This window comes from Mesoplodon mirus (assembly GCF_964341445.2).
Source record: "Mesoplodon mirus genome assembly, chromosome: 5".
NCBI lineage: Eukaryota > Metazoa > Chordata > Mammalia > Artiodactyla > Ziphiidae > Mesoplodon > Mesoplodon mirus.
The window spans coordinates 36,894,092-36,914,048 of NC_138980.1; the positions used below are offsets into that span (position 1 = coordinate 36,894,092).

The 19,957-nt window shown below is 60.8% G+C and overlaps 4 protein-coding genes across 15 annotated transcripts in view; 2 read left to right on the forward strand and 2 right to left on the reverse strand.

The window, feature by feature from the left end:
- Nucleotides 1–1,671: 1,671 nt before the first annotated feature.
- On the reverse strand, nt 1,672–7,998 carry NDUFA11 (NADH:ubiquinone oxidoreductase subunit A11). Its single transcript, XM_082622966.1, has 4 exons — nt 7,615–7,998; nt 3,516–3,608; nt 3,281–3,403; nt 1,672–1,854 (listed from the first exon to the last, which is right to left on the reverse strand). Exons 1-4 carry the CDS (start codon nt 7,709–7,711, stop codon nt 1,742–1,744), a joined length of 426 nt encoding a protein of 141 aa, XP_082479092.1. The 5' UTR covers nt 7,712–7,998; the 3' UTR covers nt 1,672–1,741.
- Nucleotides 7,999–8,873: 875 nt separating this feature from the next.
- On the forward strand, nt 8,874–12,091 carry VMAC (vimentin type intermediate filament associated coiled-coil protein). The gene is made up of 2 exons (XM_082620708.1): nt 8,874–9,102; nt 10,261–12,091. The coding sequence occupies exons 1-2, from the start codon at nt 8,912–8,914 to the stop codon at nt 10,577–10,579; spliced, it is 510 nt and encodes a 169-aa protein (XP_082476834.1). The 5' UTR covers nt 8,874–8,911; the 3' UTR covers nt 10,580–12,091.
- A 254-nt stretch (nt 12,092–12,345) lies between these two features.
- Nucleotides 12,346–15,081, forward strand: CAPS (calcyphosine). 6 transcript variants are annotated; one of them, XM_082622762.1, is made up of 6 exons: nt 12,346–13,653; nt 13,711–13,834; nt 13,902–14,079; nt 14,222–14,428; nt 14,499–14,596; nt 14,944–15,081. In XM_082622762.1, exons 2-6 carry the CDS (start codon nt 13,752–13,754, stop codon nt 14,987–14,989), a joined length of 612 nt encoding a protein of 203 aa, XP_082478888.1. In that variant the 5' UTR covers nt 12,346–13,653; nt 13,711–13,751; the 3' UTR covers nt 14,990–15,081. The 6 variants fall into 6 exon arrangements, with proteins under 6 accessions (XP_082478888.1, XP_082478887.1, XP_082478885.1 ...); XM_082622761.1 differs by having other exon boundaries at nt 12,347–13,834; XM_082622759.1 differs by having other exon boundaries at nt 12,348–13,653; nt 13,711–14,079.
- RANBP3 (RAN binding protein 3) overlaps nt 15,054–19,957 on the reverse strand; it is a 54,736-nt gene continuing 49,832 nt past the window's right edge. Inside the window, exons 14-17 of one of the 7 annotated variants that reach the window (XM_082622740.1) lie at nt 19,301–19,421; nt 17,154–17,296; nt 16,572–16,755; nt 15,054–16,486 (exon numbers count right to left, since the gene is read on the reverse strand). In XM_082622740.1, the coding sequence (XP_082478866.1) occupies nt 16,443–16,486; nt 16,572–16,755; nt 17,154–17,296; nt 19,301–19,421 (492 nt within the window). In that variant the 3' untranslated portion in view covers nt 15,054–16,442. The remainder of the gene's footprint in view (nt 16,487–16,571; nt 16,756–17,153; nt 17,297–19,300; nt 19,422–19,957) is intronic. The other 6 variants (XM_082622741.1, XM_082622738.1, XM_082622739.1 and 3 more) reach the window with 6 other exon arrangements.

The window sequence follows — 19,957 nt, forward strand, 5'->3', positions numbered from 1 at the left end:
GGGCCACGCTACCAACCCGCCACCAACTCGAACCTGTTGCCCCTGCTGCCCCAGCTGCTGAGGGGCGGGACAGGTGGGAAGCCATGGAAGGAGGGAGAGGCAGGCAGCAGGGATGGAACCTGACTTCTCTGCGGTCGGGGGCAGGGCCACAGTGCCGGGGACCTGTGCGGGGGACGGAGCACGGTGGGCTCTGCCCCCTGCCAGCTATAGCAGGGACAGACCAGGCTGGTGCAGGAGCAGGGGACCCCGGCCGCCGCCTAGAGGGCAGGGAAAGGGCGCTTCCATGGGGTGTAGCTATTTTCCCTCTTCAGGGAACATCTCTGAGGGAGGGACATGGTCATCCCCACTTCCCAGGCGGGGAAACTGAAGACAGAGCCAGGAAAGAACCAAGTGTTGGGTTTCGAACGCAGGTCTCGGAGCCCAGAGCCTTCTTGGGCCCTCCCCTCCCAGTCCATGGGCCGGTGGGGCATCTCCACCCTCTCTCAAAGACCCCGAAGTCCAGGCTCGGGTAGCTAGGCCTGGACGTGACCCCGAGCCGGTGGCTGGTCCCAGGCCGCACGTGGACGCTGGCGCCCACTCCCTGGAGGGCAGGCTGGAGGAGGGGCCGTGTCAGCGTGAAGAGGCTGAGGGGCCTGGGCTGGGAGGGACCTGAATGGCTGTATGGCGGCTGGGGGCATAAGGAAATGGCGGCGAGGCCAGCCCAGCCAATGGCCGTGGGGCTGGGGCCCTGTGCTCTGCTTAACACCCAGATGAGTTATTAGCTGGGGTGGACAGAGGAGGAAAGCAAGGCTCCAAGCTTGGCTTTCAACCACATCCAGGCCCCCAAGAGAGGAGGAAGGGGAAGGAGGGACAGGCCACACACCAGGGAGGGGGTGCATGAGGGCTGCGACCAGCCTGGCCCGCTCCTGCCACCCCCGGGCCACCTGCAGCGCCCAGACCCCTGCCAGGACCTGATCCCACCCTCACCCGACCCTGCTCCCTAGGGTGGGCCCTGAGAGCCCTAATTTATGGCCCATCGAGGTATGCTGGAACATGCCGGGCCTTCCTTTCTGGCTTCCAAGAAGAACTGAGCCAGTTGTGCAGAAAGCCTGGGGCCAGGCCGTGCCAGCATTCTGGAGCCACCTAAATCACCAGGCCTGACAGGCAGCATCGGGCAAGGACCTCGAGTCTCTCTTCTCGTTGTTGCCGTGGGCGCCTGCCCTGAGGGCTCCCGGTGGCCTGTCACCCACCTGTCGGATGGGGACAAGGCTCCTGGGCCAGGCTGTCCAGGGCTCTCCGCTCCAACACCCAGGAATTTGGAAACGGGCCGTGCATGGGGCCTGGGCGTGTTTTCCACATGCTGTTGGCTTTGGGGGGAGGCCCAGAGAGGGGCCTGCGGGGGGGGGGCCGCAGGAAGGGCTGTGGGCAGCAGGGCCCAGTCCCGCCCCCCATGGGCTCCCGCCCGCCAAGAGAACAGGCGGAGGCCCGCGGACCCCTGCCCGACGCCTGCTCCTCCTCCGGGGCCCAGCTGGCGCCGTCGGCCCATCAGGCACAGACCCAGATGCCTTATCTCCTGCCGCTTCCTCACTCCTCCAGCATCCGCCCTGCGGCCCTCACCAGCGCTGGCCTGTCACCCAGCCCTCCCCGGACAGGGCTGCACCCCAGAGAACAACGGAGCAGGGGAAACTCACACAGACATACACAGAATTTATTATTTTTAGACGAATTTCAACCTGCCCGAAGCCCCAGGAGGCGGCAGGGCTCACACCTTGGGCTCTGCAAACACCTTCCAGCCCTCCAGCTGGCCCATCTTGACCAGGGCGGCCGTCATGCCCATGTACGCACAGGCGGCAGCTCCAATCCCGTAGCTGTGGGCTGTGAGAGCGGGGAGGCTGGTGTCAGGCACGCGCGCGGGCAGCTCAGCCGTGCCCACTTGGGGCGCCGGCAGTGACCGCAAGAGGACAGCCCCCACTGCAAGCTCGGGTGGCCGGGACGAGCCCCCAGGCCCCGTGCCTTTGAAGACGGGCGTGGAAACTGAGGCAGGGAGGAGGGAGGAGGGAGGAGGGAGGCAGCACTCCAGGCTGCTGGGTCCGGGGGCGGGAGGGGACGGATGGCGTGTCAGTCGGTCTCAGCTCGTGTCCTGGCTGAGCCTGCCCTGCGGTCCGGGAAGCGGAGAACATAAGACGCCTGTGGCCTGAGAGTGGCTGCAGGGAGGAGGTCTGCCTGCTGGGCACGGGGCTCACACCCCCATCGCAGGCTCAGGGGCGCTGGTCAAACCCAGACCCCAGCCAAGGTCTCGAAGCGAAGGCCAGGAGGGCGCGGGCCTTCCTCCTCAGCATCCTCCCTCTCTGCCCTGCTGGAACCGTCCACGGAGCACTCCCGGTCTGCTGGGCCCCAGGCCCGGCGGTTTATCTGAGTGTGGCCTCTGCCCGCCGCGCACCCCCGCCCCGCCCAGGCGAGAAGAGCCGTCTGCTTCCAGGAGGCTCCACTGTGCAAGGCTGGCCTGGGGCCCGGCCCGCCTCCCACTAGGGAGGCATCCGCTCCTGCTTCCCGGGTGCCCTCGGGCCACCTCATCCCCCCTCAGAGCCTCAGTCCCTGCATCTGTAAAGTGGGGATGGTGAGAACGGCTCCCCTGCAGGGCCCTGGGTGCTGGGAGAGGGGCGGCAGCTCCAAGGCCAGCCCCACCTGCTCTGTGCGTGCTCAGGGGTCGGCGGGGGAGACAGGCGGCGACCTCGTGTTCTCTGACAAGACGCGGCAGCCAGAGGAGAGAGATATGAAGCGAGGGCGGGCGGGGGCCAGGATCACATGCCCTGGATCGTACGTTGGGGCTCGGAACAGCGAGAGGGGCCGCCATGCTGACATCTGGGGGAAGGGGGTTCAGGCAGAGGGCACAGCCCATGCCGAGGCCCTGGGGCAGGACCGTGCCTGGTGTGCAGGGGGGCACAGCAAGGAGGCCACGGGGTTGGAGCGGAGCAGAGCGAGCGAGGCGGCGAGGGCAGGGAGGGGACGGGAGGAGTCCGCGCGCCGGGCCTCGGGGGCCGTGCCAAGTGTCACAGGCAGCCACGGGAGGGCGAGAGGGTGTGGCGAGGTGGGCGCGGGTAGCTGCCTGAGCAGCAGCAGCTTAAACCACTGCTACGCTAGCTGGTGGCCAAGGTTCAAAGGTGCTGGGAGCTCTCAGGCTCTGCAGCTGGACGCGCGTTCTTGCTGCCCGCCACCCCCACCGGGCCCGGGCCCAGGCCCAGGCCCAGGAGACAAGAGAGGAGGGAGGGGTGGCAGAGGTCAGGGGCGCGGGCTCACTCACTGCGTGCTCCCAGGGTCAAGCCTCCGGCGCAGCCTCCGAGGAAGTAGTTGAGAGGGTCGTCAGGCTTCTCGCGGACCTGGGCGCTGATGCAGGAGGTGAGGCCGAATATGGCACCGATGGCGGCTGTAGGGGCGGAGGGGAGGGACGGGCCCTGAGTCTGAGTCAGGGGCCCAGACCAGCGCCGGGAGGGCCCCCGAAGGAGAAGCCCACGCGCCGGGCGGGCTCGCTCGCTCACCTGCGGTAAATGTGTACCGTCCTGTCCTCGCTACTCCCTCCAGGAAGGAGGCTGGGGTCCGGAGCGCCACGCTGTAGGCGGAGACGATGAGGCCTATGGGAAGAGAAGGTGGGGAGGTGAGTCAGACCCTGGCCCTGGCTGGGGCAGGCCCCTCCCCATCCCACAGTGACCGCTCCCTTCATCTTCACGGTAGCCACCAAGGCGGCTCCTGGCGCCACTGCTTGGCCCAGCGGGGGCTGTTTCAGGGCTCACCCGGGGTCCCACAGTCGATGAGCTGGGGCCCAAACCCAGCTCCAAGGCCTGGGCTCTCACCTGCCCCCTCCAGCCCCCAGGCCTCCCCCCACCAAGGCCTACACAGTGCCACCTGTGTCCCCGTGCCCTTGCTGGCCCCCCGCAGGGCACCAGCCCAGCACACGGCCTCTGCAAGGATGGGCTGGGGCCTTGGTGGCTGCGCCGGCACCCTGGCCCTGCTCCCCACTCCCATGACAGCCTCCATCCACCCGCAGGGCCCAGGGTTCCTTAGCAGAGGCTTGGAGGCTCGCTCCGGGGCCACCAACGCCTCTTCCTTGCCACCGCCGGGCCCGTCCCTCGCCCCTGGCTGGCTCAGCCTCGCCACTCTCGTCAGCTCTTACATCTCTGCCGCCGCCCCAGCTGCCCTGCCCCTGACGTTGGCTTTTACGTGTGAGGGGCCCTGGTGGGGGCCAGGCCTGGAGCCAAGTGCCAGGTGGGCGGCCAGGCCCGAGATCCTAGCCTGGGGCATCCTGAGGGAACGCTGACCTGGGCCGTGTGTGGGTGTGGGGTAAGGCTGGGGCAGCCTCGGGCAGCCTCCCCAGCCAGACCCTCTTCAGTGAACATTAGACCAAAGCCCAGCTGGCTGGCTCCAACACGGGGCTCCCCACCCTCCAGCTGACCCTGCTCGGGGCAGACAATGCACCCCTCCTCTCCCGACAGACCACCAGGGTGAGCAGGCCACCAGCACAGACCTCCTGGGGCCAGCCCACCCCAGACAAAACACAACTGCCACCTGCCAGGCGGCAAGGGCACCCACCGCCCCATTCACCCTCCTCGGGGCCCAATGGGCTCAGTCCCCTCTGATCCGTCGCTTCGTGGCGGGGCGGGGTGTGTCCTCAGACAGGCAGAGCGACTTGCCCGATGCCACCCAGCAGAGCAGCCTGGAAGCCAGAAGGGTCTGTGACCCAAAGCCACCTTCACCGATGCCCCAGGGATGTGGGCCCCACCAGGTCCCCAAGCCTGCAGCTTCTGGAGACCTCACAGCTTGCGTGCAGCCCTCACGTGACCTTCCTGGCTGAGCAGTATTCCCCTCAGCCCTGGCTGGGGTTCAGCTCACAAGAGCTGTGGGGAACTTTTCACAGTGCACAGCGGGAGGTAACCTTGAGAGCAACCCTGAGGAGGGCCAAGACGGCCACCCCGCTTGCCAGACAGGGAAACTGAGCCCCAGGGACGACAGGAAAAGAGCTACACATACAGAAGGCTCCCTCATGCAAGGCGCCCCCCTGGGGACTCCCCAGATCGAATCCCTCTTGGTCCCACGATGAACCCTAGGGTCCCTGCTCCCCTCAGAGTGGCTGAAGGCTGGGAAGGGGGGAGGGGGCCGGAGTCTGGGGTTCCCCCAAGCCTGCACGGCCTGCCCGGGCCCAACAAACCCCCTTCTTCAGTCATTCTCTCACACATCCCCACCCCCAAACCCCACCTTGTAAAGAGGCTGAATCAGAGGGGGCTCCCCATCCTGCCTGGGACCTGGGGAGGCATGATCTCCAGAGCTGGGCCAGGAACGAGGATTTATGACCCTCTGCCGAAGAACCACTGACAAGATTCAGTGACGGTCCCCAAACCCAGTCAGGCAGTGAGTCCTGGCGGGGGAACCTGATTGACCCCACCCCCATTTGCCTGCGGTCCTGCCTGAGGGACGCCCAGTTCACAGGCCACGTGGGACACAGAGTGCCCCAAAATCCCAAGACCCCTCAGAAGTCCTTTACCTGGGAGCGGATGACCTGGAAGGCACCGGACTATCCCAGGGTCAAGGACTGGCCCCCTCCCCCCAGCAATCATTCAGTAGGTGATGTGCCAGCCCGCGCCCCCGGGAGCCCACCTAACTCCTCAGACGCTGCAGCCACCCTCCCCAGCACTCACCCCCTCAAAAGGCCCCTCCCCAGCCCCTGCGCCTGCTCCTAGCCTCCTGAAGTGACCGTCTTGACACGGTGCACGTTCATTCATTCACAATCTGCAACTGTGGGCCCACACACATTCACTCATTTACTGTGTACCTTCCCTCACTCATTAATTCATTCACAAGTCACTCATTCATTCATCCTAGTTACTGCGGGCCTTCCTTCTCTCGTTCATTCACAAAATCATTCATTCACTCACGAAGTCACTCATTCGTTCATTCCTAGTTTTACTGCCCTTCCTTCCTTCCTTCCTTCCGTCACTCATTTGTTCCTCCAGTTATTGTGTTCCCACAGGGCGCTGGGCTGGGCTAGAGCCTGGCTCCCTGCCCTCCAGGGGCTCACCATCCCAGGGAAGCCAAGTGTGAAACGAGTTCCCTGGGTGGAGGGCTGAGGGGCGGCAGGGATGGAAGGAGCGGGGAGGTGAGGGAGGATCCAGGAGCACGTTTAACCAGGTCTTGAGTGTTGAGTGGAGTTGGTCAGTAAGAAAATGCGGGCGGGCAGAGTGAGTGACACACGCACACAGCGACGCCCTCGAAGACCCCTGGGCCCCCTGCAGGGCTCCTGGAAGCCAGTGACCACCCCCAAAACTGAGTCTCTCCACGACCACCCGACATAGCACCTCCGTCAAAGGTTTCCACCCGCACCCCCTCAAACACCCACCAACAAGTCCCCTCCAGGTTCTGTTCAAGCAGACGCCACAAAACCCATCCCCTAGGGCTCCCCCTTCAGCCTTCCTGAAGACCATTCAGGAGGACCCTGGAGGCGCATTCCTTGCCCCAGTCACCCCCAGGAGCAGACCGGGATTTGCAGCCCGGCTCCCAAAGACGCCGGGGCAGTTCATCCACCTCTCTAACCTTCAGTTTCCGCCTCTGAGAAATGAAGATGATAATGGTGCCTCTTATTAAATATGCAGAAAATGGTAGCGATGACTAGGTCCTAATGCAAATCCTCCCAGTGCAGACTCAAATTCTGCCAGGCCCTGTTGCAGGAGCTGGAGATACAGAGGTGGCCCCCAAACCCATCATACCTATGTCTCAGACTGAGATTGGGAAGGAGACTAGAAGAGACGAGACTCCAGGGTCTCCCTTGCAGAGGACTGCCAGGGCTGTGGGTCCCCTCAGATTCCCCCGAGGCTACCCTTATGGTAGCTGCTGACTCACTTCATTCATCATCTCCGCAGCGCCCCTAAGACCCCTCTGATGGCCCCCAATAAAAGTTTCAGATGTCTCTGACCACCCATTTCTCCTGGATCCTACAAAGACCTCATCCCACTCCAGAACCTTCTCAAACTTCTGCCTCCGGACACCTCAGTAATAACCCACGATCCTCCCAAATTATCTCAAAGACACCCAGTTGGAAAGTCTCAGAACCCTCCAGCTTCTCTGACCCCGATAACGGCTCCGGAGGTCCCACTCCACACCTTCCCACTCCATCTCTTTCCCAGAGCCTGGTGAGCGTTTCAACAATAACCTCAAAATGCCAGCACCCAGGGATTTTGACGACCCCAGTAACCAGCTTGTCACATGTACCACGACCTCCCAGGGCCCTCCAACCCTGCCACACCCATCCCCCCACAACGTCTATCTCACACCAGCGGTCCCCATGGCCGGCTCAGACACCCCGACGATGGTCACGTACCACTCCGCGAGATTCCCAGCCCCCATGGGACCCCCTCGGACTGCTCCCAGTGACCCTATGACCTCTCTGCGCCCTGTAAGGTAGTCCGACACCTCCACAAAGTCTATCTTGTACGAGAGCCCCCCCAGCGTCCCAAGGCCGCCCCAGACACCCCGACAATGACCACTGCCACCCCGCGAGATCCGCAGCCCCTCCAGGACGCCCTCGGACAGCCCCCAGTGACCCCATGGCCTCCCTGCGCCCTCCGCCCTGGGGACCCGACCGGCGCTCACCAGTGGCACCACCGATACTGGTGGTGGCGTAGGCCTTGCGGTGGCACTCGGTACCTTCGGGGATGTCCCAGTACTGGTGAAGAAGCGTCTTAGCCATAACGGAATACCCCAGGCCCCGCACCGCAAGACGCCCCGGCTCCCAGCACCCAAGGGCGGACGCCGCTGACTCTCGCGAGACTTGCTGGGCGGCGCGCTCAGCCTCTCCTGCGGGCGGGACGGCAACAAGCGAGCAACTTTATTGAGCGCCGCGGACGTGGACACGGGTCGCGCTCAAGCGCTGGAATCGGGACTGGCGTAAAGGAAGAGCGCGTGCAGCCCTGGCCGACTTCTGGAGGGGGAAACTGAGGCCGACCAGGATCAGTGAAGGCAGACGTCTCTAGTTCAGTTCAGAAAGTCCTGGGTCGGGAGTGGTTTGACTCCCGGAGGTGGGGCCTAACTAGGGGCGGGACTATCAAAGGTACTAGCCCTATCCACAAGCACAGACGAGACCGCGGGGCCGTGCTCCACTTGATAGGAGAGAGACGTCATTATGGGGCGGGACGTGGCGGGATGTGGCCACTCCCAGCGCCCGAATCTGTGGGGAGGCTTGGTCACGCCCAGTGGCCAGTCTTAAGCCAGAGTCTGAACAGCGTGCGACTATTTGGGGGCGTGGTCAGTTCAGGGGCTTAACGCGAAAGTGTCCAATCCCAGTGCTCGGATTCTTAGCGCGATGTGGTCTGTGCCCAGTTTGTGGCTAGTCCAACCCCTGGGCGGGATGAAGAATGCTCTAGGCTTGGGGCGTGGCCAGAGCCCAAACATAACCTGAAGGGCACTTACTTGACCAATCCGGAGCTGCACGATTGCCTAAGGCGCAGGAACGCGGCCAATGAGAGAAGGGCAGCCTGTTCCAGGGGCGTGGTCAGGCTTGTGGGCCTGACCAACGCGGCGCGTCAGCTTCTAAGTAGTGGGGCGGGGGGGGGGGGGTCCTGTCTCGAGGGAATGACCAATCCTGTTGCCAGAGCCCGAACTGGGGCGCCACCAGAGGACAAGGCCAACCCGGGGGCGTGGTTTGTTAAGACCATGGCCAATCTTGGAGTTAGGCCCGGCTCAGGGGTGGAGTTTCGAGTTGCCGGAACCAGCGAGGGTGTTCGGGTTCGAGGAGGGCGAGACCCAGCCCTGGGGGCGGAGCCTAGCAGTGATCGCGGCCAATCACGCTGAAGCCCTGAACGGACCCCTGGGGGCGTGGCCCCGCGGGCGTGGCCAGGCCCGGTTCCGGGCCGCCCGCGGGCGTGGCCGGGCCTGGACCGCGGCCGGGGCCATGTCAGCGCCGCCGCCCCTGCAGATCCGCGAGGCGAATGCACACCTGGCTGCGGTGCACCGGCGCGCGGCGGAGCTGGAGGCGCGGCTGGACGCGGCCGAGCGCACGGTGCGCACCCAGGCCGAGCGCCTGGCCCGCCACGACCAGCAGCTGCGCGCCGCCCTAGAGGAGATGGGCCGCGCCAAGGACCGGTGAGGCTCGGGGCCGGCCACATGGACTTCTTGGAGGAGGTGGGCGGAGGCAGAGCCGAGACTGGAAAGGAGGATCGGCAGGGGAAATCGTGTGCATTCACGTGGAGCCGAACTACTGGTGGGATTGGAAAAACAAACACCAAAATACTTGACTTAGTTTTCACTATGTAAAGTTGAGAGATGTCATACAAGTGTGGGTATCTAACTTAAACACGGTCCATTTTACCGCTAGGCAAAATCGGGTGGTCCTGAGTGGTGCAGGGACCACCAGCCGCCTGATGGAGGTACTGGAGCCATGGCAGGTTCTTGAGGAGGGGAGGATGGGATGATATCAGCAGTTTTGAAGAGTCCCTCTAGCTGAGGGTTGAAAGGGACGAGACAAGTGCCCAGGGAGGAAGGTGGTGCTGAGGACCGGGTGGGAAAAAACTCAGAGCTGGTTGGATTCATTACTTCACCTTTACTGAGCATCTACTATGGGGCCAGGCACTGTGCTGGGTATTAGGGCACATCAGTAAGACCTAATGCAGCCCTGCCCTCAAGCAGACACATTGTTAGGCAGTTCCAATATGGGGTGATTGGGTGTGTGTGATGGAGGGCCACATGGCTCTGAGGGGGTCCAGAGGGAAGGCTTCCTGGAGGGGGAGCCATCTAAGCTGAACAACAAATAGGAAAAGATGTAGGGGACAAGGGAACTGCAGGAAGAGCTACGGGGATGGATGAGGGAGTGTGTTAGTCTGCTGAGGTTGCCGTTAAAGAATACCAAGGACTGGGTGCCTTAAACAACAGCAGATCATTTCTCACAGTTCTGGAGGCTGGGAAATCCAAGATCAAGGTACTGACAGATTCAGTTCCTTGTGAGGGTCCTCTTTCTGGCTTGCAGATGGTCATCTTCTCACTGTGTCCTCACGTGGCACACAGAGAGAGCAAGCTCTCTGGTGTCTCTTCTTATAAGGAAACCCTCATGACCTCATCTAAACTTACCTCTCAAGGCCCCATCTCCAAGTACTATCACATTGTGGCGTAGGGATTCAGTATATGAATTCGGGGAGGGAGGGACACAGACATTCAGTCCGTAATAGGGGGTTGGAGGTCAGGAGCAGGGGAAGAGAACCTCTGGCTCCCCTGTGCCATAACTGCCCCGTCTTGCCTTCCTGCCAGTGAGATTGCCACTCTCCAAGAGCAGCTGCTGACCTCCGAGGCTACTGTCCAGAGTCTGCAGGCTGCCGTGTGCCAGAGGGACAAGCTCATCAGGCAGCTGCAGCCCCGGGCTGAACTGCTGCAGGACATCTGCCGCCGCCGGCCACCCCTGGCTGGGCTGATGGCCACCCTGGCTGAGGCTGAGCGCCTGGGGCCCCTGCCGGCCAGTGACCCCAGTCACCCACTCCCTGGTGGACCCAGTTCACACCTTGCCAACAGTATTGGGGAGGAAGAGGACAGAGACCACCTCCAGCCTGCTGTGTTTGGGACCACTGTGTGAGTCCCAGATTCCAGAATGGAGAAAGAGGACCCCTACGGGGACTTTTTCCACTGCTGTGGGTGTCCTTGGGGGTCACCAGTACCCCCCGAGAGGACCCCGTGGCAGAGCCATAATCCTGTCCAAACGTCAGAACCTGCTAGAGTCATAGGTTTCAAATGGGCGGCCTGCAGGCCAAATGCAGATGTTGAACCCGGAGAGAAGTTTTTCTTTTTTTAAAAACAGAACTTTGAATCAGTCACCTTTGTTGGAGAACTGACAGTGCTGACACAAAAATCTGGATTTCTAGCTTCAGACTGGGCCGTGCCTGCCTGGATCTGAGTCCAGGGCACCCTCCTTAGTGAGTGTGAGTTTCAGGCCCCACACGTCTCTTAGGGCCAGATGTCTGGCCCCTGAGGCATCTGAGTTTGAGACCTTTCTGGTGGAGGCGGATGATTTGAGTTTCTCTCTTTTCCCCTTGCCCCGATTTTTGTTCCTCCTGAAGCATTCCCCATCCTAAAGCTTTTTCTTATTCTCATCTCAGTCCAGAATTGTGAGCCTCAACCCTCAGGCCATTTTGCATTGGTTACATGAAGACAGTTTTAATCCTAGATTTTTTTCCCCGAATTCTATCCTTCCCTCAACCCAGAGAAGAGCGTGCGTGTGGGATGTGCTGAGATGTCTGCAGCCAGGCTTTGCTGCCCAGGCAAACTCGGGCATCCCATAAGCTTTTCTTGATAGCGTCCTGCCTCAGGGTCTTTACACTGGCTGTTCCCTCTGCCTAGAATGCTTTTCCCCCAGCTGTCACATGACTAGCTCCTTGTCACTCAGGTCTTTGCTCAAACGTCACTTCCTCCCAGAGGCCTTCCCTGACCACCTTACTGGAAGTCATTCTTCTCCACTCCACCCCCACTGCCTCATTTTATTTCCTTTATGTAACTTCTTACCATCAGAGTGGAAGCTCCATGAGGGCAGGGTTTTTGTTCTCTGTTTGTCAGCAGTGGCTGGCACACCCTGGGACACCTGTAGGAACAGGATGGGTCTATGGGCCCTGAAGGGAGCCAGGGACCCCAGCACATCCCATGAGGCACCCCGGCCAGTGTAGCTTTTGTAGCAGCAGCTGACTCCTTTTTATATTCCTTAGAGAATCTATTTTTTCACTCCTTATTTCTATGCTGCCCTTCTTGGCCCAAGATATTCGGGGTGCTTTTTTTAAAAAATCAAAACAGGGAACCCTGTGCCCTTCTCTGCCCAGCCCAAGTGTCTGGCCTGGTACCATGGTAGCTTTTTCCCGCCTCCTGACTCAGGGAATTGTCATACCAGGAAGCATGGCGGGGCACAGGCCCTTTCAGCCCGGAAAGCTCAGCGTCCACCCTCAGCCCTCAGGATGGGGCCGCCTGGCGTCTCACAGTGACCCCTCAGTGTGGCAACAATGGCCCGGTTTTCTCCTTTGGACGAATAAGGCTTGGGGGGTGCTGTCCGTAGGAGGCAAAGGCAGGCTGGCGCCTGTCGGAGCTCAAGAATAAACCAAATGATTTCATGGCATTGGTCCTTCCTCCTTTCTTCCTGGTGTGGGAGCTGGAGAGGGGGCTGCTGTGCTGCTCCTGGTCCAGGGTGGGGCCCCGCTGGGTGGGGAGACACAAGCTACAGTCCCAGGAGCTTGTGCCAGGCACTCTACATACACGGTTGTGTCTCATCTCCTCAGACAACTATGCGCACAGGCATCACCCCATTTTACAGCTGTGCAAAGCAAGGCTCAGAGAGGTAAAGTGAAAACGGCCTCTGGGTCGGAAGGGCCCTGGCCACTTCCAATTTTTTATTGTTGAAATTCTGATTCTCTTAAAAATGTGGAGATGCCCAAACAGAGCTACAATAGTTGTGGTTACATTCTACATTTTTCTATAAAAAAAAAAAAACTCGACATTTGTAACCCTCATAAAAATACACAATGGAGTATTTCTTTGCCTACGCAAAGAATTTTGGACTGCAGCAAGCCACAAGAATTTCTGCAGCAAAGTGCCACCGCAGTTTCTCATAAAACTGATGGTGTTGCAATCGGCTGTAGCTTGAATCGCAGCGCCGGGTGGCTTGTGATCCACGGCTTGGCTTCTGACTGTGGCAGCAATTTTCGACAATACCACTGTGCTGTGTGCAACTGCAAGTTTTGAAAAGCTTCTGATGATCTCTGGGTCTCTGCGGGTGGTGGCGTCCCCAAACGGGGGCCCACGTTTTAAGTCCTGGGAAATCCATTATCATTTTCAATCCTGACTGTTGGTGTAACGCTCTCGGTTGGCAAGATGTCCAAAGTCTCGACAGAAGGCATTCAGTGATGGCGGCCTTGGTTCCTCTTGGATTACGGATGTCAGGGGTCAGGGTCGCTTCTCTGGCCAGTACTGAAGCCCCTGGCTCAGCAGCTTGTCATGAGCCAGCCCACCAAGTGATGTTTGAGAACTGGAAACCAACCACCAGGTGACCCATATTGACTGGCCCTAAGTAACTACCAAGAATTGCTTTGTCCAAGTCAACGTTGATGTCTGTAGGACCCAGCTGTGAGCACCACCTGCTGGACGGGGGCCTGGGTCACCTCCAGTCCTTTAAACTTGGATCCCTCAGTAGCTTTGGCTGCGGCCCTGTGAAAAAGGGCTGGTGGCTGGTGAAGCCCAGAGAGGGGAGGGGACCTGCTCCAGGTCACACAAGAATTGGGCCTTGCCTCCCTCCATCCAGGACACTGGTCCCCGCAGGGCTGTGGCCCACCCTTCCTCCTTGTGGTTAGGAAGTGACCCCCTCCCCCACCCACCACCTGGGCCTTGCTTTATCCCAGGACCTGGGCACTGCAGGGCTGGGAGTAAGCGAGCAGGACAGCAGGTGGACAGTGGCGGCAGCAACAGCACTGCCCTGTCCCTCTCGGCCCGCCATATGCCCCCACAGGGCCGTGCTGAGGGCCATGAGGCTCTGGTGCATAGAGAGTTACAGCTGGGGCCCCTCCCAGTCTCCAGGGTACCGTCCCTTAGCAACAGCCCGGCCCGGCAGGACACACTGCCAACACTGGGCAGAGCAGGCGGAGCAGCTACCCAGACTCCAGGACAGACGAAGGCCAGGTGAGTGAGCGGGGGCACCTGGCCTGTAGCCTGGTTGCCGAGCGGGAGCCCCTCCAGATCTCTCTCCCATCCAGCAGCCCAGGGAGCCCTGACCCATCATGGATGCTGTGGACGCCACGATGGAGAAGCTCCGGGCCCAGTGCCTGTCCCGAGGGGCCTCGGGCATCCAGGGTCTGGCCAGGTGAGCTGTCCCCTCACACCTCCCCAACCTCCTGGATCACTTTCCAACCACGCACCCTGCCCCCCAGGTTTTTCCGCCGCATGGACCGGGACAGGAGCCGGTCCCTGGATGCAGGGGAGCTCCAGCGGGGCCTGGCCGAGCTGGGGCTGGTGCTGGACATGGCCGAGGCGCAGGGCGTGTGCAGGCGCTGGGACCGTGACAGCAGTGGGACGCTGGACCTGGAGGAGTTCCTGCGGGCGCTGCGGGTGAGGCCGGGCGCATGACCGCGGGCAAGTCCCTTCACCCTGTCATCCGGGGGTGCCAAGTCCTTACGGGCTTATCCACATCGGTGTGAGGACTCGGGGGACCTCCCGAGCTCCACCCCCTCAGTCACAACCGCCCCCCCAGCCCCCCATGTCCCAGGTCCGGGAGGCAGTTATCACAGCCGCGTTTGCCAAGCTGGACCGCAGCGGGGACGGCGTGGTGACTGTGGATGACCTCCGGGGGGTGTACAGCGGCCGTGCTCACCCCAGGGTGCAGAGCGGGGAGTGCACGGAGGAGGAGGTGCTCCGCCGCTTCCTGGACAACTTTGACTCCTCGGAGAAGGACGGGCAGGTGAGTGCGCGGGTACCCCACCCCCTCTGCCCACGCCTGCGGTCCCCCCTGACAGCCCGTCTGCCCCCAGGTCACGCTGGCCGAGTTCCAGGACTACTACAGTGGCGTGAGTGCCTCTGTGGACACGGATGAGGAGTTTGTGGCTATGATGACCAGCGCCTGGCGGCTGTGAGCAGTGCACACCCACTCGGCTGGCACCATGCAGCGTAGGGCCCCACCCGGCACCCCTGGGCCAGGGCCCCTCTCACCTGGGCTTTGAGCTGAGCAGTCCCGGGGTGGGGGATGGAGGGGACTGTGGGAAGACTGAGGCCGCAGAACCGGCTGGATCAGGTCTCCAGGGACACGGCTTGGCCACCAGGTGTCAGTGGGACAAACGTTCCAAAGATGGGTCACTGGTTCAGGAGCCCAGGGAGTAAGACCGTCCATGCCCACGCCATGCCGACCCCAGGTCTCCTCCTGGCTCTGCTCAAGTGAACCCTGCCAGCACCCTCACCCCTCCCTTGTGACTCCTCCAGGAAGCCAGGCAGCGCCCGGGTGGGGAAGCAAACTGCTCTTCAGTGAAGCAAGGCTCTGCACAGAGCGGCCGGTCCCGGAAGGCAGCCGAGCTTGGTCACCTGCCCAGGTGTGGAGTGCGGGGCAGGCCAGGCTGCTGAGGAACTGTTCCTGGTCAGGTTGCCTGGCTTCCTGAGGCCCCTGGGGCACGCAGGAGGCCAGAGTTTTAGTTAAAAGTTTTAATGTAGTTCCCAAATACATTTCATATGACAATCTTACATAAATGTTCCAAAACACATGGGCGTTATCTGGTTTTACTTGTCACTAGTTGGCTAAGGCTTAAAGCAGAGAAGTGTGACCGGATCTGCTGGGAGGGCCTTTGGTGTCGTCCCGTGGCTCAGGCGCGGACGCAGATGCGGGCTGCACAGGCCACCCTGAGGTGTGGGCGGCACAGCTCAGACGGGCCTCCCCCTCACCCTGTGAGGGCCCTGTGCACAGAGGCGGGCGGCACCCAGCTGGCTCTTGGCCATGCTACGGGGTGGGACAGGTAGAGGGCGCCACTCCTGTGTGTGCTACGAGCATGGGTTCTGCCCGTTGTCTGGAACCGGTCCGCTCGCTGCCCCCTCCTTGAAGGCCCTGCCAGGGTCCCCCTCTGCCTCTCACAGAGGCCCCCAGCCCTCGACGGTCTTGGGGGCAGAGATGTCCAGGGCTGGGCAAGGAAGGAACAGCCAACAGCAGGAAGCAGGTTTGCACCTGGGTGCCTGACGAGTGACCCATGTTATGGGGACAGACAGGATGTGGGGGGGAGCCCTCCCACGCCCTCCCACGCCCAGTGACCCTTTTCTAGATAGGCTCTCCAGGCCCAGGGCCCAACCCCTCCACACCCCATGACTTGGCCTGGAGGAACCTCAGGTGGGGAGCACCCCCAGCACGGGGGCCAGGGCCACAGGGGCAACGAGGACGCAGCCCGCGACGGAGCCGTGCCTGCTCAACACACAGAAGAGAAGCGCCTCGATCTAGGAAACCAAACACAAAGCCTTGGGGGGGAAAGAAAAAGTCTAAAAATAACCCCCCCAAATCAGAACGTGGGAGCTGGGAGGTAAAGACAGTAGTAACAGAAGGTCCAGCAGGCCCAGCGTGACATTGTGTGGACAGACCCGGTGCCCGGGCAGGTGGAGGCGGGGAGAGCCGGCGACACGACGAGGGTGGGGTGAAGAAACGAGGGGTCCCAGTCCCAGTGAGAAGCCGTGACAAGTCTTAATGTGCCATTTCAATTCAAGGTGGGGAGGGAAGAAATGTTCTTTTTCGTTTTGCTCATCAATATGATGAGGTTCGTGTCCCAAACCACATTCAGGCAGTTCCCGAGTCTGCTTCTGAACGGGACGTGCGGATCCAGACTGTGGCCACCCAGCGGGGAGTGTGGTTCCCGAGCCCCGCGCCTCGACGCTGCCGGAGGGAGGGGCGGGCGGGCGGGCAGACAGACGGACAAAGCAGCAGGCTCATGGGCAGCCGGCTCCCGGCGCTATGTGCTCCCGGCCGTCTGCCCGTCCCCTTCGTCGCCAGCGCCTGTGGGGAGCGGTGGCCTGGCCGTCAGGTGTCTGCCCTGGACACAGCCCCACCCCTCGGGTCAGCCCCGGGACCCCTGGCTCACCGCCTCCAGTGGCCCCCGACGGGGCCAGGACGTCGTCGTCGTCGCTGTCGTCCTCGTTGGACGGGGCCACCCCGGGCTCGGGGGCCGGCGTCCTGGCCTCCTGCTCCTGCTCCACGCGGCTGCGCAGGGCCAGGATGCGGTGGTGCAGGGCCGCATACAGCTGGCCCGTGTCCTTGGAGCTGGCCTGGAGGAGGCAGAGGGAAGGGCCAGGTTACAAGGCCTCATGGGGAGACCCCTCCTCAGGTGATGTGGCCGCAGCCCCTGCCGTAATGGGATGCTCCAGCTCCCGGGCTGGACTGGGGAGGAGCCTGACCTCTCTCCTCGACAAACCCGGGGAAAGCAGACCGAAGCTCCCCCAGGCCCAGGGCCTGTCCTCCCGAGGGGTCCACAGAGCCTGCGGCTGGGCCAGCCTTCGGCGAGCCATCCCGACCCTGGAGGCCTCCTACTCTCCCCGGCCAGGCCCTCAGTGCAGGGCTCTGAGTGCTGGGCATGGGGCTGCCCTGCCCTTGTCCAGGGGCTGTTTGGACAGCTTTGCTCCCTGAGAGGTCGGGGGCAGCCCAGCCCGTCCCTGGGGCTGCTCACCGAGATCAGGAAGACCTTCACGCCCTGGTCCTCCGTGTCCATGGCTGTGATGCGGATGCTCTTCTCACTGGCCTTGTCCATCTGCATCTGGGCCCACAGCTTGGTGTTGAGGATCAGCCGCAGGCTGCCCTGGGTCCGCATCACTGCAACCAACGAGGCCATCAGCCCTGCCCCCCACCCCTCGACGAAGCCGCTATGAGAACAGACACAATCTGCAGGAAAGCCAACACCCCCAGGGTGAAATCCCACAATTCCCCCAAGGTCCATGAAAGCCTCCTGTCTGCTGTGCGGCAGCCCTGGCAACCCCCCACCCCTGGTGGCACATCCAGTGGGTGGAGCTGGTGCCAGGATGGCGGATCCCCTGGGGAAGGGGCTGGTCAGGCGGCAGCAGGAGGCGCAGGTGGGGCTGCACACTTGGACACGCCACACGAAGTCTACGCCCCCTGATTGTTGCCACCCACAGGCCAAGGCGCAGCTCCTGCCCCATGAAAAGGAGCTAACTGCTTAGAGGAAGGGTCAAGGCTGACTGCTGCTCAGAGCTTCCATCAGGAGGGAGACAAAGGTAGACTGAGGGCAGCACACAGTGGAGAAGAACAGGGGACAGGCCTTCCCTCTCTGGAAATGTGTGTGAGACCACTAGTTCCACCCACAGCGGGCCCAAGGCCAATGTCGTCCTGCTCAATTTGTCCGAGCCTATCCACCCTGCCCGAGTCCCAACACCGTGGACACAGGTGAGCCCTGGCCTTCCTGCCAGCCCGGCCCTCCCCACTGGAAAACCCGGCGCAGATTACAAGCGGTCACCCCAATCTGGGTGACCCTCACCCCCGGCAGCCCTCTGGGCCCGGTCTCACAGCCCAACCTGCCCCCCGAGGTGGACTTGGAGGGAAAGGAAGGTCAATGCCAAGGATCAAAGGCTGCGTGGGGTGAAAGGAGACGATGGCCGGGAAGGATCTCAACAAGGGAGGGGACAGTGCAGTTACAATGAGGCTGGTCACAGGCTGATGACCCAGGGGCAGAGCCACGAGCCGCGGGGGCTCAAATTCCTGCGCCCTCTCTGTCCACATACACTTGCATGTTTCCATTAGGGAAAATGAAAAAGAACGGTGCCCGAACAGAAGCCCAAGTGCATAAAAATAGTGCTGAAAGGACGCAGCATGAGCTACGCCTGGGCCAGGAATGGACGTTTCTGTAAAGGCCACAGGACTATTTTAACTTGGGAGGATTAAAAAAACAAAACAAAACAAACAAACGAAAAAAACGATGGGGCTTCCCTGGTGGCGCAGTGGTTGAGAGTCCGCCTGCTAATGCAGGGGACACGGGTTCGTGCCCCGGTCCGGGAAGATCCCACATGCCGCGGAGCAGCTAGGCCCATGAGCCACGGCCGCTGAGCCTGCGCGTTCGGAGCCTGTGCTCCACAACGGGAGAGGCCACAACAGTGAGAGGCCCGCGTACCGCAAAAAAAAGAAATAAAACAAAAAACAAAAAACGAACACACACGTTTCACATATATACAAACATGCCTGCACACACATCCGTTCTGTAACAAGCGTACTTCCGGGAATAAGATTCGTACTTCGGGGAATAAGATTCACGTTTAGATGGCCCCAGTAGCATTATTTACAAGTCAAAAAAAATTAGGAACAACCTAAATGTCCATCAACAGGGAAATGGCTAAATACATTCACGGTTGATGGAATGTTAATTAATATAGAAGTTTGTCAAAAGCAGTCATATTTTAAGGAAAATTTCACAACACAGGAACACGCCCACAAAATGGCAAGTGAAAAGAGCAAGAGACAAAGTCACCCCACTTCCTTAACAAAGATCCACAGAACAGGAATGGACCGCCAAAACATTCTTGGCAGACAGAGATTTCCCTCTTTTTATAAAGAGATTTTCGTTGATGTTTGATTTCTTTGTTTACTCACCATGAAACAACTGATACTTTATAAGAAAATAAGTTTGAAAATGGCTAAATCCTTTTATCCACTTTCACCATCAGGAAGAGGAACATCACAGAAGGGCTGGCAGCTGGAGCCTCTGGGCCAGGCCGGGTCCCGCAGGCTGAGGGCCCGCTGTGGGTGCAGATAGGGAGCCCCGCCCCGCCACGCCCCAGGCCCCTCCACAGAAACCTGGCCGAAGCTCACCTAGTCGGGACTGCAATGTCCCATCGTCAGTTGATGCCATGTCGTTGAGTCTGAGCAGCCCCCGGCCTCTCTCCACCCACGACTGCGAGGTCTTGTCAAAGACAAACAGCTTACACTGGATCTGGAACACAAGGCGGTCCTCTGGGTGAGCAGGGACCCTGGCCAGCAGACAGACCTCGGGAGCCTGCAGGGAACCCGCGATGAACCAGCAGGGTCAGCGAACTATGGTCTGGGGGACCCGTCTGGCCCTTGGCCACTTTTCTGTCCTGCCCTCGAGCTAGAATGGATTTTACATCTTTACGAGTATTAAAAAAAAAAAATCATTAAGGAAATGCAAATCAAAACCACAATGAGATACCACTTCACACCTACTAGGATGGTAATAACCAAAAGGACAGATGACAACAGGTATTGGAGGATGTGGAGAAATCAGAACCCTCACACCTTGCTGATGGGGATGGAAAACGGGGCAGTCGCAGTGGAAAACTGTTCTCCAACATCTTAAACATGGAGTTATCATATGGCCCAGAAATTCCACTCCTAGGTATCTACCCACGAGAAGTGAAGCACGTGTTCACATAGAAACTATTACGTGAATGTTCACAGAGAATCATTCTTAATACCTCAGAAGTGGAAACAAACCAAGCGCCCACCAAC

Excerpts from the sequence above, each read along its gene's own strand:
- NDUFA11 (XM_082622966.1), bottom strand. The coding sequence starts at position 7,711 with ATGGCTAAGACGCTTCTTCACCAGTACTGGGACATCCCCGAAGGTACC. Across the intron at positions 3,609-7,614 it reads CAGTATCGGTGGTGCCACTG|GCCTCATCGTCTCCGCCTAC; the intron begins GTGAGCGCCGGT and ends CTCTTCCCATAG. Across the intron at positions 1,855-3,280 it reads CTTGACCCTGGGAGCACGCA|CCCACAGCTACGGGATTGGA; the intron begins GTGAGTGAGCCC and ends CCGCTCTCACAG.
- VMAC (XM_082620708.1), top strand. The coding sequence starts at position 8,912 with ATGTCAGCGCCGCCGCCCCTGCAGATCCGCGAGGCGAATGCACACCTG. Across the intron at positions 9,103-10,260 it reads ATGGGCCGCGCCAAGGACCG|TGAGATTGCCACTCTCCAAG; the intron begins GTGAGGCTCGGG and ends CCTTCCTGCCAG.
- CAPS (XM_082622758.1), top strand. The coding sequence starts at position 13,756 with ATGCTGTGGACGCCACGATGGAGAAGCTCCGGGCCCAGTGCCTGTCCC. Across the intron at positions 14,429-14,498 it reads CCTCGGAGAAGGACGGGCAG|GTCACGCTGGCCGAGTTCCA; the intron begins GTGAGTGCGCGG and ends GTCTGCCCCCAG. Across the intron at positions 14,597-14,943 it reads ATGACCAGCGCCTGGCGGCT|GAAGCCAGGCAGCGCCCGGG; the intron begins GTGAGCAGTGCA and ends TGACTCCTCCAG.